Source organism: Lolium perenne, chromosome 5 (genome assembly GCF_019359855.2).
Source record: "Lolium perenne isolate Kyuss_39 chromosome 5, Kyuss_2.0, whole genome shotgun sequence".
In the NCBI taxonomy this organism is placed as follows: domain Eukaryota; kingdom Viridiplantae; phylum Streptophyta; class Magnoliopsida; order Poales; family Poaceae; genus Lolium; species Lolium perenne.
Window position 1 is genome coordinate 230999634 of NC_067248.2, and position 12915 is coordinate 231012548.

The window sequence follows — 12915 nt, forward strand, 5'->3', positions numbered from 1 at the left end:
CCGGACACCGTATCGGGAAGCGCTGGAGATGCTCTGACGCCCGCACTGCCTAACAGGCCAGGAGTCCCGCACTGCACACGCGATATACAGTGTAGTATTTATTTTTTATTCCTCCGTTTCCAAAAACAAAACAAAAAAAAACTCTCAGACTAATCAGCTGCCTCCACTTCCTATTCACTGATTCGTCGCCATCAAGCTGTATACTTGTATTGATTTTTTTTTTGCGGGTACTGTATACTTGTATTGATGACAATTCAAACCATCAAACTACCCCCTGCCGGGTATGAAGTTTAAAGTGAACTGAAGCAACTGGACAAATTTACAAGAACATCCCCTTTTTCTTGCAATCGAACAATAGTTTGATTTTCTTGTAGCTAACTGCTAAATACATACAAGTCCTCCATTGGAATTGGCTCTCAGCATCCATCTTTTCACCTTGGGAAGTATAGCAACTACATCTAAGACAGCATCCAGGGCACAACAAAAACAACAGATGTATATGCTAATGACCAAGCCATAAAGAAGGTACTGGCTGAAACCTAGACTTAGCACTCGCTAGCGCGTCATGGTAATCTGCCCTGCTAAAACAGTCACGGAAGTCGGTGAACAGCTTGTCGAACACCCTCCACAGTACTTTATACGACCTCGAATATGGAAATGGGAGGAAAAACTGCAAATAAAATATGAAACACCGATATCAGCAAGTACTCTACTGTGCATATCAAGAAAAGTAAATTTGAAGTAATCTATATTTACCAAGATTTAGCATTATACTGGTACCAAAATAAAAGCATCACCGTGCATCAGAGTATCATTGATCAAAATGAAACCATATAATTTAATCTACTAAGCATATTAGGAATTTTCGAGTATTACTTGCATTATAAGAAATTGATGTGTATCCTAATGGCACGTGAAAAGGTATGATACTTTTTTCTCTGCTCTAGCAATACAAAATATATTCAGATGCAGTTCTTACATCTCCTTCTTGCGCAAGGTGTCTTAACAACATGAAAGTTTGCTGGTTTTCTTCCAAATTGTCAATGACTGCAATCCATATATTTGAAGCAAGTTCATGGGCCTTTTCTCCTGTCCTACCACAAGCAATGAACTGATCTGTGCAGAAAATGAGAAGGCAGTACTAATTCAGTGTGAACATGGACGTCTGTATGAGAAATCCGCACATGAAGCAATACATGAATCTTATAGTATATAAAAAGATGAATATTTTAGTCCTACAGAAGACCAATACATAGTTTTCCAAGCTTTCAATTGGATGCAGACAAGAATTTGAAGTGAAGTTTCTTTTCTACCCATAAGAGAACTGATAATCCTAAAATACACAGTTGCTAACGAGTTGGTAATTAGCTTGTCAGCAGATTTATCTGAGAATCTGCCTAGATCTTCTTCTACTGGAGCAAAGAAGTACTGAAGAAGAGCACATATCAACCGTATAGAACCTAAAAGCCATGCAATTGGATCATTACTTCTCAGTCTCCATCCTAAATTATCCAGTACTCCTTTATAAAGCGAAATATGTACTAGTAGGACACTTCTATTTAGTTTTCTCTTTGAAAATTGATAGTGATCATGATCATCCAACACTAAAATATACCAACATTGACATTTCAAATATACAACTCACCAATGATGGTGCCATGAAGTATGCTGGATGGAGGAATGACAAGGCTCTCAAGCTGTTCTTTTAAATATAGAAACGTGTGACCAACAAGCTCATCAATCTCGCCACCAGACGGTAAAAGGTTCTCGCTGACATATAGTGCTTGGAATCTCCTGTAAATGGTTCAATCATGATTTTAAATTTGATTTTGAAATGCTAGATGATACAAAAGAGAGATACACCTGCATGGCTTTATTATACTAAATATGTACAGCAGAAGCAAAAGTTATTTGTGATTCTTCACATGTAGTTCAATTCAAAGTAAAAATTCCTAAATTAAATTCAACAAGAATGTCATCTACAAGATGCAGGAATCTAAGACTATAAGGATACTGCATAGAATGTGGTAAGTGAGTCATCTGTCTTGTTTTACATTTTTTATGCCAATCATACTGCAGATAGAGTAAGAATTGGAAGAAGAAAAAAATATGCAACAACATCATATAATGGAGGAGCAATGGAGAAGACAAAACATATCAGATTACAAAACTCACCTCCTAGCAGAACCTCTGGGAATTGGCCCAGGCCAGCGTCTACGGAAACCAGCTGATGGCCATTTCCTTGAAATAGCGGTTTGCCACAAGTATTCTCCTTGGAACATGCTTGCCCAATGCTTGCTGACACATGATACTTGAACCCACTCACAGATTGGTAACCGAGTCAGTATTTCTACAAGGAGATGTTCAGGGAGACTACCAATTGGTCCATCACTTCTGTCTGTCATAAGGCTAGCAGACAGAGAGCAAGGTTGTGCTCCTCAGTACTCATAAGCTAATAGTAGAAGTACTGATAAATTCAATGTCACATAAATATACAAGTTGTTAAACAAGACAAGATGGAATCAGAGGAACAGACAGACTACAAAAAAGTTACTACCTGTGTATTCTATTGGATAAAATAATAGAATGTTTCAGATCAGTGTCAGACAAAGGAATAGGTAGCTTCTTGAACCCCCTTGCACTGAAATTCTTACTTACAATTGCAAATAGAAATGCCCTGTACAGTCTACTTTTCTTATCAGGAAGAAAAATAACGGTGTTTAGTTTTTCCCAACCTTAAAAAAAAAACTGAGTTTAAGAACGAAGTGTGCAATTTTGGCTCCCAAATCTACGTCAAAGTAGCCAGAAACGGGTCCCTTTGATATCACAGAACAGGGCACCCTTATCATCCTGAAACAACATGGTAAGCCTAAAGATACATGGTGGTTGTTGTGCACTGTGTGGACCGTTCCACAGAAAACCAAAATGAACACATCGGAGCTAAAAGAATCTTATTCGCTATCAAATCAATTTGGAAAGAATTCACAGTTGTGCGTATGATGCTGATTATACACTCATTCACCACCAGGAGAAGGCCCACACCACATGGACTAGCCAAGAAGATCATCTGGATCCTTCAATTTTTCATATGGTAAAATAAGGTAATACGCGCTCTTTTTCGAAAAAAGGTAATACGCGCTATCTAGTACGCAGATGTGCAAAATTTTGATCAAGAATCAGCTAGCCCCACGATGAACTAGGGAGCATATGCCGGATGGAACCAAGCAAGCAAACGAAACATCCGACTAACTAGCAAGAACTTATCCTGCACACAGGTTCCTACAAACCAAAGCAGCTCGCCTCCCATATCAAGATTCGCTCACAAATCAGCACGAAATGATGGGAGCTTCCTAGGTTCCTAACCAAAAGTACATAAGCCGAACTAACAAATCACACAAAATTAACAAGAACCGTGCATCGCCCAGGTACCTGGGAGGGAGGCGTGGCTCCTTCGGAGCCCCGTCGCCCAGCCTCCGGACCCCGGTGAGGAACGGACGGAAGGAGAGAGGTCGTCGAGTCGGGTGGTGGAGGGGGAAGAAAAGAGGAGCAAGACATGGACGGCTCTGCTTTAGCTACCTCCTCGTGTACCTTGCTGGGGACGCGTAGCGTAGGTCCTCATCTCATCACAGACTCACAGGCTCCTCGTGCCTTGTTCCGTGTACATTCCTGGGGGCGCGTAGCTGCTTTGATTTCCCGGCAGGAACCTTAAGCGGTCCGTGGGCCGCGGCCCATTCGCCGACTAATACATAATTTTATTGGCCCGTAGTGAATGGTATGTGTCAGGTCCCTGATAGAGGACGCCGACGATCGAAAGGAAAAGGAAGGGGAGAGAAGAACGAGCACTCCGGGCTCAGACCGTCGACTGGGGAAAGGAAGGAGACAACAGATAAAATAGTGATATTGTATTAGCTTGATCCACCCAGCCACCCCACCTGCCCCTTATATAGATAAGGCAGGCTCAAGCTTAAGTTTGCCATTACAATTCTAATAAAGCATCTGCTAAATAACAAGGAATTTAAATACTAATCTTAAGAACTATTAGCCATAACTTCATCAGGTGCACTCTTCTTAGCCCTTTGGTCAGAAAGGGACCTGACAGAGCCCTCCTCTCTAGCACAGACCTCAGGGCTGAAATTCTGGAAATGTCTGTTGGATGAATGATGCATCTTCCTAGGTTGCTTCATCTTGTGTCATTGTTTCCCAATGTATTAACCACTGTGCAATTGTCATATCATCCTCCCCAGCTGAACGAGGCACAATGCGGCGTTGGAGAATTGCCAGGGGAGCAAATTTTACCTTGCCTGTGTCAGTGGCCATAGGAAGAGTGGGATTCGGAACTGCGGGGCCAATGTGCTTCTTCAGGTGGCTAACATGGAAGACATTGTGCAGTTTGCAGTTTTCTGGGAGGTGAAGCTGGTAGGAAACTGCCCCAACTTTCTTTACGATCTTAAAGGGGCCATACCATTTTGGAGCTAGCTTAGGTGGATTCTGAAGTCCTAGAGTTGTTTCCCTATATGGTTTCATCTTGAGGTAAACAAAGTCCCCAAGCTCGAATGTTCTTTCAGTTCTTTTTTGCATCAGCGTATTTCTTCATCCTCGGCTGTGCTTTGGCCAAGTTCTGTTGCAACAAGGTGACCATGTTTCCTTTTTTCCAGATTGTCAGTAACCACTTCTTTTTGTAGCTCCAATGGTACTGGAATGTTTTGCAACAAGGGCGGTGGGTATTCATACAGGGCCTGGAAGGGACTCATGTTGATAGATGAGTGGAAGGAGCAATTGTACCACCACTCAGTTGTTGGGAGCCAGTCACACCACTTTTTGGGTTGTTGAAACACCATACATTTCAGGTATTGCTCAAGGCACTGGTTCACCCTTTCGGTTTGACCATCCGATTCAGGGTGATACGTTGTGCTATAGTTCAATTTGGTGTTGAATGCTGCAAATAGATCCTTCCATAACTTGCTTGTGAAAATGGGGTCCCTATCACTGACTATACTTGTCGGTGGTCCATGAAGCTTGATGATGTGGGACATGAACATCTCTGCCACTGTGTGGACTGTGTATGGGTGGGCTAATGGAATAAAGTGGGCGTACTTGGTTAAGCGATCAACCACCACCAATATCACTTCTTTTCCTCTAGACTTGGGCAGGCCTGATATGAAGTCCATACTTATGTCACACCATTTATGTGTTGGTACTGGTAAAGGTTGGAGTAAACCCGGATACGAAAGCTTTTCTGTCTTTGATATTTGACATATTGGGCAGGCTGATATCTTGGTGGCGATGTCGTTCTTGAGGTTCGGCCAATAAAACACTTGTTGGATCTTGTGCAAGGTTACTTTCACTCCAGAATGGCCACCAAAGAATGATGAATGAAATGTATCGAACACCTTTTCTCTTAGGTTGGTAGAGTTGCCAATATAAATTTTGCCCTTGAAGCGGCGGATTGCATGGTGAAATTTGTATGGTTGTTTGCATTCAGTGTCAGTTCCTGAAGAAGCCTAATGCAATTTTCATCCCCAGCATATGAGTCTTGTACTTCCTGTAACCAAGTTGGAATGGAGACAGAAATCTACTGGCAAGTTGTCAGGTTACTATTGTCATCAATCTCTTCATCTTTAAATTGCCTTGATAATGCATCTGCAACTTTGTTTTCTTTTCCTTTTTTGTATTCAATCTTGTAGTCAAATTCCAGCAGTTTCAGCATTAATGTATGTTGTATCCCCTCAATAAGTCTCTGGCTTCCCAAGTATTTGAGAGCCTGCTGATCTGTCTTGATAATGAGATGGTTGCCCAAGAAGTAATGACGCCACTTCTTCAATGCATGGAGCACAGCTAAGGCCTCCTTCTCATAGACTGATTGTGCATTTGTTTTAGGGCCCAAACATTGGCTATAGAAAGCTATAGGTCTGCCTTCTTGCATTAGTACTGCTCCCAATCCAGATTTGCATGCATCTGTTTCCAATATGAAAGGAATAGCGAAGTTTGGAAGTCTGAGCAGTGGTGGATGTGCCATTATTTGCTTAAGTTTAGCAAAAGCTTCTTCCTGTGTGGTGCCCCAAGTAAAACTGTCCTTTTTTAGTGACGGGTACAGTGGTTGGCACAGGTTGGCATATCCCTGGATGAATTCGCGGTAGTATCATGTTAAGCCTAGAAATCCACGCAGTTGCTTCAGTGATTTTGGTGTCTTCCGTTTCAGAATATCCTTGATCTTGGAGGGGTCTGTCGCCACTCCCTGGCCTGATATAATGTGACCTAAATACTCCACTTGAAGTTGTCCAAATGTGCATTTTGTTAGCTTTGCCTTGAGCTGATTTTCTCGAAGGATATGTAAAACCATTGTTAGGTGCTTTTTGTGTTGCTCTGTGTTGGTGTTGTATACTAAGATGTCGTCGAAGAAAACAAGGACAAACTTCCTGAGGTGCTTGGCAAAGATGGTATTCATTAGTTGCTGAAAGGTAGCTGGGGCATTGCTCAACCCGAAGGGCATCACACGATATTCGTAATGGCCTAAGTGAGTGGAGAAGGCAGTCTTGTGCACATCTTCTTCTTTCATTCTGATTTGGTGGTATCCCGAACGAAGGTCGAGCTTGGAGAAAATTGTTGCTCCATGTAGCTCATCAAGGAGATCTTCGATCACTGGTATTGGGAATTTGTTTTTAATCGTCAGCTTGTTTAAGCCACGAAGATCAACACACAATCTCCAACTTTTATCCTTTTTCTTCACCAAGATAACTGGGGAGGAGAAGGGACTGTTGCTTGCTTGGATTTCTTTATTTCTTAGCATTTGAGTGATGATGGTTTCAATCGTATTTTTCTGATTGTGAGACATCCTGTAGGGCCTGATGTTTGGGGGCTTGGATCCTGGCAGCAGGGGTATTGTATGATCAGCGCTGCGATGTGGAGGCAACCCTTCTGGTTCAGCAAATACATCAGAGAAGGCCTGCAATATTTCTTGGAACTCACTAGGTGTTGTTGTGGTTTCCAGCTCTGTTAATGTTGCTCGCACCTCATCCATGCTGTGTAAGATGTAACCAGTTGCGTTGTCTTTTAGTAATTTGGTACATTCCAGAGCTGATACCATTAAATCCTCATTTTGGACCAGACGGTCAGTGAATGTGTGTGAGTTTGTCCATCTGATCCAATTGTCAAGGTTCTCTCAATGAAGTCAAATGTGACCGGATTATGCAGCTTGAACCAATTTACCCCTAGGATTGCATCAGATCCTCCAAGTTCCAACACACGGAAATCAGCTTGGAATGCTTTGCCATGGATCAGAAATTGGTGGTTATATACGATAGCATCCGAAATCAAAATCCCACCACCTTCTACTCTCACCCTTCTTGCTGGTATCGGTGTAGTGTTGATATTGTGGTCCATCACAAATTGTTTGTTCAAGAAGGTGTTGGTGCTACCTGTGTCAGCTAGAGCAATAGCTGGAACTCCATTCACATGGATGAGAAGGGATATTGTCGACTTCCCAGTTGAACCATTGTATGCTACCGCAGAAATTTCCATCATGTTGACCTCATCTTCCCCTGGTTGTTGGACATTCTGTGATTGTGCTTCGTGTGCTAGTATGGCTGGTGCTTCTACAACTGGGATTGCTTCCAGTAGCAAGTGTTGTATTTCTTCCTCGTTTTCTTCTTCTGCAGCATCATGGTACTCTTGCATAATCAGCATATTGATAGCTCGCTGCATATTGGGACACCTATGTCCAGGGACATAATTTTCTGGACAATACCAGCAGGGACGAGGGATTCTTGGTCTTGCATTGTGTACAAGGTTGTCTCTGGCAGGACCATTTCGTTGTTGATTGTCTCTCGGAGCACCATTCCTTGCTTGTACTTGTTGTGCTTGAACCATTGGCAGAGCTCTTTTCACTACCACTGCATTTGCATTGTGGTTCTTCTCATACTGTCCTGCACACCAGTAAGATGATAGAAGGGAATCTGGGCATTGGCATTCTACTGCGTGCCTTATATTGTCATTCAACCCACTGATGAACCTGTCAACAAAGAAGTCTAGGGGCAGGTATGCACGTCCTCGCTTCATAACGTGCATCCACGACTCATAACCATTGATGTAACTATCCACAGTGGTGCTTTGTTTCAGCTGCTGCAATTGTTCCATTGGATCGATTGTCACTGTATCTGGGAATCTTTCAATTAGGACTTGACATAGTTCTGCCCAAGACATTTGCTGCAGATCGAGTCCCGAGCTACTCAACCATATTTTTGCTTGTCCACGGATGTGTGCTACACCCCATTTGACACGAGCTTCACCAGTAATTCCCACCAATTTGAAAATATCCTCTGTTTCCAGAATCCATGCTCTGGCGTTATCACCCTGAAAACTAGGTAGCTCCACATGTGGTGTGTGAATTTGTGGTTCTAGCTGGTAGTTGGTGTTGTTGGGATAGGTGGTATTTGGAGGAAGGTCATTGGACCGTCTTGGGTGGGAGGTATCTGGATGTGTGGTGGGTGTGTAAGAGATGGTTTGTCGATTGTGGTTTTGACTGTAGGCTCGTGTGTCTTGTTGAGCTGGGAGTATTTGGTTGTGAGGAGGATCTTGCTGGTAGTACTGAGGCTGGGAGGTTGGTGTGGTGTGTTGGCTGATGTGGTTTTGTGAAGACGAAGCAGCTGAAGTAGAGGTGATTGGAGCGGTGTATGTAAAGGCCGCGGCTTTGTATCGAACACCTTGGGTGCATGGTGGTAGTGGAAGCTGTGACGGGGCGAACTGACCCAAATTCGGTGGGAAAGGTGGTGGATTGGCGGAGTAGGGAGTGGGTAGGGGAGTTGACACCTCTGGAATGGGGGAAAGTGTGGAGCTTGGTCGAGATGGTGGCAAGTAGAACGCACGGGAGGACGCGGGAGGGGGTGTTGTGGTGATCGTACCTTCGTCTGGTGCAAGACGGTCGAGGCTGGCCTGCATGTGCGTCATCATCGCGGCCATATGCATCTGCAGCTGCGCCATCGTCTCCATCTGGTTCTGTACCGCGCCGATGGACGCGGCCGTCTCCGCTTGGTGTTGTTGGAGGCGGCGGCCGACGGAGCGGGCGTCACACTCCGCGCGTTGTTGGGCGCGCAACTCCCTGAGTTCCGCGTCTGTAGACGAAGCGGAGCGGATGATCGGTCCCCCTTGAATGTTTCTGGAGCTGGTTCTCGATCAGTGAGACATGGAGGCGGCGGCGCAGTGGGTGGTTTGGGATTTCTTGGGGTTTTTATCAGGACACGGTGAGGTGCCGTGGCGGCTGTGGAGAGGGAGGGTAGGGAGGGGAACACCGTCGGTGCGGTGGTCGAAGAGATCGGTGGCTCTGATACCACTTTGTCAGGTCCCTGATAGAGGACGCCGACGATCGACAGGAAAAGGAAGGGGAGAGAAGAACGAGCACCCCGGGCTCAGACCGTCGACTGGGGAAAGGAAGGAGACAATAGATAAAATAGTGATATTATATTAGCTTGATCCACCCAGCCACCCCACCTGCCCCTTATATAGATAAGGCAGGTTCAAGCTTAAGTTTGCCATTACAATTCTAATAAAGCATCTGCTAAATAACAAGGAATTTAAATACTAATCTTAAGGACTATTAGCCACAACTTTATCAGGTGCACTCTTCTTAGCCCTTTGGTCAGAAAGGGACCTGACAGTATGTGCCTGACGCTGACCGTAGCGCCTCGCCGTCGGACAACACCGGCGACGACGTCAGCCCAGGAACGGATCCAGGATTTGAACTTTGGGTGTTCAAATTCCAACCATCAAAAGCATAAGGTGAAAATCTTAAAATGGTCCACACCTTCACCCCATTAAAAGCTAAAATGGGCCATTGTAGGCTTTGTAGCAACAATATCTTAAGAAGTTAAACATGCAAAAAAGTGAAGGAAAATGCAATACAGTCTATCCAATGCTAGACGCCAATCGGTCTAGCTTCCCTGCACCCCTACCATTGTCGGCGCAAGCTTTCTTCTTTCCCTCCTCCGCCTGGTCTGGCGCATCGGCTTTCTTCTTTCCCTCCTCTACTTGGGCCGGCACTGATGACATCGGAGCCATGGGGAGCAGCCTAGCTGGGTTGCTACTCAATTTGAGAATGTTGGTTACATGTCGTAACTTTTTTTCTCTTTCAAGCATAGGTTGGACGTTGCTTTGGCATTGCTCGATATGAACATATTGCTTTCGCCTAGTTGGCAACACCGTCTACAAAAAGCATACTTCTAAATTTGATCATAAGTCAAACATTTAAAGTTAGTCAAATTTTAAAAGAATTGACTTAGAACAAAAGCTAAAATGTACACTTATTTGTGGATGGAAATTATTTGCTAATTCAAGATTTGGTCTCAATTTGAAGAGAAAGTGTGAGCCAGATGTGCTAAAGATATACCGGAAGTGATACATGAACTTATGTACAATATAAACATACAACTTTATTGAGAAAATTTTGGGTGTTTATCTACACACCCATGACCAATGGTGGATCCGTCCATGCGCCAGCCCCGTGCCACCATGGAGCTGCTGCTCACCGCTCACTGGTAGAAAAACGCTCATCTATACCGGTTCCAGAGGGGCATTCGTACCGGTTGAGCAACCGGTATAAATTATCCGGCACTAAAGCCCCCCCCCCCCCTTTCGTACCGGTTGCTTACGAACCGGTATAAAATGGGCCTCCACGTGGGCCATCAGGAGAGCTCAGGGCCAAGGAGCTTTGGTACCGGTTGGTAATACGAACCGGTACCAAAGGTTCCCACCCGCGGCAGGGAATTTGCCCAAATCTCTGCCGCGGCAGAGAAATGAATTTTTAGGGTTTTTGGAGGGGTTTAGGGATATCGGTTTGTTTCATATCGCGTCGATGCACCAGAAACGCGTTTGGGTTTAGGTAGTACATGAAGATCAAGATGATGCATAGCAAGTTGGTGCATATAATATAACACACATGTAATTGCATAAGATCGCAAATTAAGCAGCACTATGCATGAAGATCGATCTTCATGCATAGTGGTACTCTCCGAGGCGTACTCTATATATGTCTATTACATGTAGCATAGTGGTACTCTTCGAGTCAACTATATATGTAACATGTACATCTTCATTCATAGTGGTACTCTGCGAATGGTGGTATGACGTCCCGAAGGAAAAATCCCGCCAATTTCTCGCCTATTGCTATGAAGCGGTCATCGATTGAGAGCTTGTTCCGCTTTCTTGCCAACTATAAAAGAATAAGATACAAATGAATACATGAAACAACTATTACTGAAACTCAGCACAACTTATGATAAGAAAACAAATTTGTGAAGATTATTTTTGTACCTCTTTATTTCTTTCATTATTTGTTCTCTCGCTGACAATTCTACGGATGTACTCGCAAACGAAGAATCCACAGAAATCGGTCCCTTGTGGTTGTTGCGGGCATTTCTTTACAAGAATATAATTCAATCAAACAATAGTCAAGTATGATAATTAAAGGTGTGTGGACCTAGGTAGTACTACTTACTTTCGCACGCCATCGCAGCTTCGGTGTCCATTCATGGGACTTATCTTCCTTGATGAAAGTTTGCCATACGCTGATCGACAAAAGAAAATGCATAAAAGAGTCATCGATTAGTTCATAGCAGGAAATTAACGAAACAAACCGATAAGAATTAAAATTACCTTCTGAGCATTAAATAACAAGACACGTATAGTTCCGATTTTTTGCTTAGTGAGTCAAAGACTTCAACTTCTCCAATTTCCATATTGATGACGAGAAGAATAAAGTGAAACCTACGCACGTTTCAATATGTAGTGTCATATATATAAGTCATTAGTTAAAATTTTGACATACGGTGAGCAAAATATAATGTGTTATAAGACAGTAAGACTCACTCGAGCATCTTCGATCTGCATAATATAGCGCACAAAAGATTATAATCTGCAGACAATGAACGAGCTGAGCTAAAGACTTCTCAAATTAAATAAATAAATCACTTACAGACAATAGCAATTGATGATTGATTTGTCGAGGGCCCGGAGATTGTATAACTGAAAGAGTTCGCCGAAGTCAACGTTCACACAGTACTCCTGGAAGTAGTGCTCTTCCCTAACTCGCACCATGATAGTCTCGGTCCCTTCCTTTGAGGCATTAAGGTACCACGAATGCAAGTTACGCATACATGTTGGTACCTTCCTGAGATTCTCGACAAAATCTTTCCCTTGAACAAATTGATATGCTCGTTCAGCGAAGGCGTAATCAGTTGTGTCTTGTCGAGAACTTTGAACGGTCTTTCCGTCAAACACCTTGAGAGGGGCGACCGATTGAACGGGTTGTTGTCCGAGCTGGTAGACTTGGTGTATCCCTTTTATATCCCTGATACCCGATTGAACAGGTTTTGTCGCCTCGATCATCTTGTCATACGACCTTTCAATAGAACGCGCACAGTCAGATGGCGGCGATGGTACAGGGTCATATAGATTCTGAACGGTACGCACAACTTTCACCGGATCTAGTGTCTTCTCGAAAGGTATCTCTGGCACTTTCGGTGCAAATTTTTTTTTCAACTCGGCCTGAACGGCCTCCGCGTTTTCCTCGGGAGTTTTTTCCCAAGGTAACTTCTCGATGGCGGCGATTGTTTCTCCTTTCTAGCTTTCTTCCTAGGCGGCGTACCGTTCCGCTTAACGGACGCTGTCTTACGCGGAGGATCTCGAGATGGTGGACTCACGCTGGGGTCCCTCTCAGGTAGGTGTGGACTTGGCTGCTCACCAGGACTGCCACCAGGAGGAGTCGATGGCATTTGCTGCTCATGTGTAGGAGTCGGTGGCCTTTGCAAAAGGACAACGTACTTCTTCGGCCATAGGGCGAAACCGTGCTTGACATCGGCCAGTGTCTTCTCATCTTCACCTCTAGGAATATCAAGCTCCACTGTTTCAAAACCCGGAACAACTTCA

General features: G+C 44.0%; 1 protein-coding gene across 2 annotated transcripts; it reads right to left on the reverse strand.

Annotated features, from left to right (window-relative positions):
* Positions 1-318: 318 nt before the first annotated feature.
* Positions 319-3583, reverse strand: LOC127302200 (uncharacterized). Of its 2 annotated transcripts, XM_051332603.2 has the most exons (5): positions 3430-3583; positions 2176-2409; positions 1646-1794; positions 980-1116; positions 319-670 (listed from the first exon to the last, which is right to left on the reverse strand). In XM_051332603.2, the coding sequence occupies exons 2-5, from the start codon at positions 2403-2405 to the stop codon at positions 503-505; spliced, it is 684 nt and encodes a 227-aa protein (XP_051188563.1). In that variant the 5' UTR covers positions 2406-2409; positions 3430-3583; the 3' UTR covers positions 319-502. The 2 variants fall into 2 exon arrangements, with proteins under 2 accessions (XP_051188563.1, XP_051188564.1); XM_051332604.2 differs by lacking the exon at positions 3430-3583 and having other exon boundaries at positions 2176-3098.
* Between the last annotated feature and the right edge of the window lie 9332 nt (positions 3584-12915).

Excerpts from the sequence above, each read along its gene's own strand:
- LOC127302200 (XM_051332603.2), bottom strand. The coding sequence starts at position 2,405 with ATGACAGACAGAAGTGATGGACCAATTGGTAGTCTCCCTGAACATCTC. Across the intron at positions 1,117-1,645 it reads ACTTCATGGCACCATCATTG|ATCAGTTCATTGCTTGTGGT; the intron begins GTGAGTTGTATA and ends TTTTCTGCACAG. Across the intron at positions 671-979 it reads ACCTTGCGCAAGAAGGAGAT|TTTTTCCTCCCATTTCCATA; the intron begins GTAAGAACTGCA and ends TTTTATTTGCAG.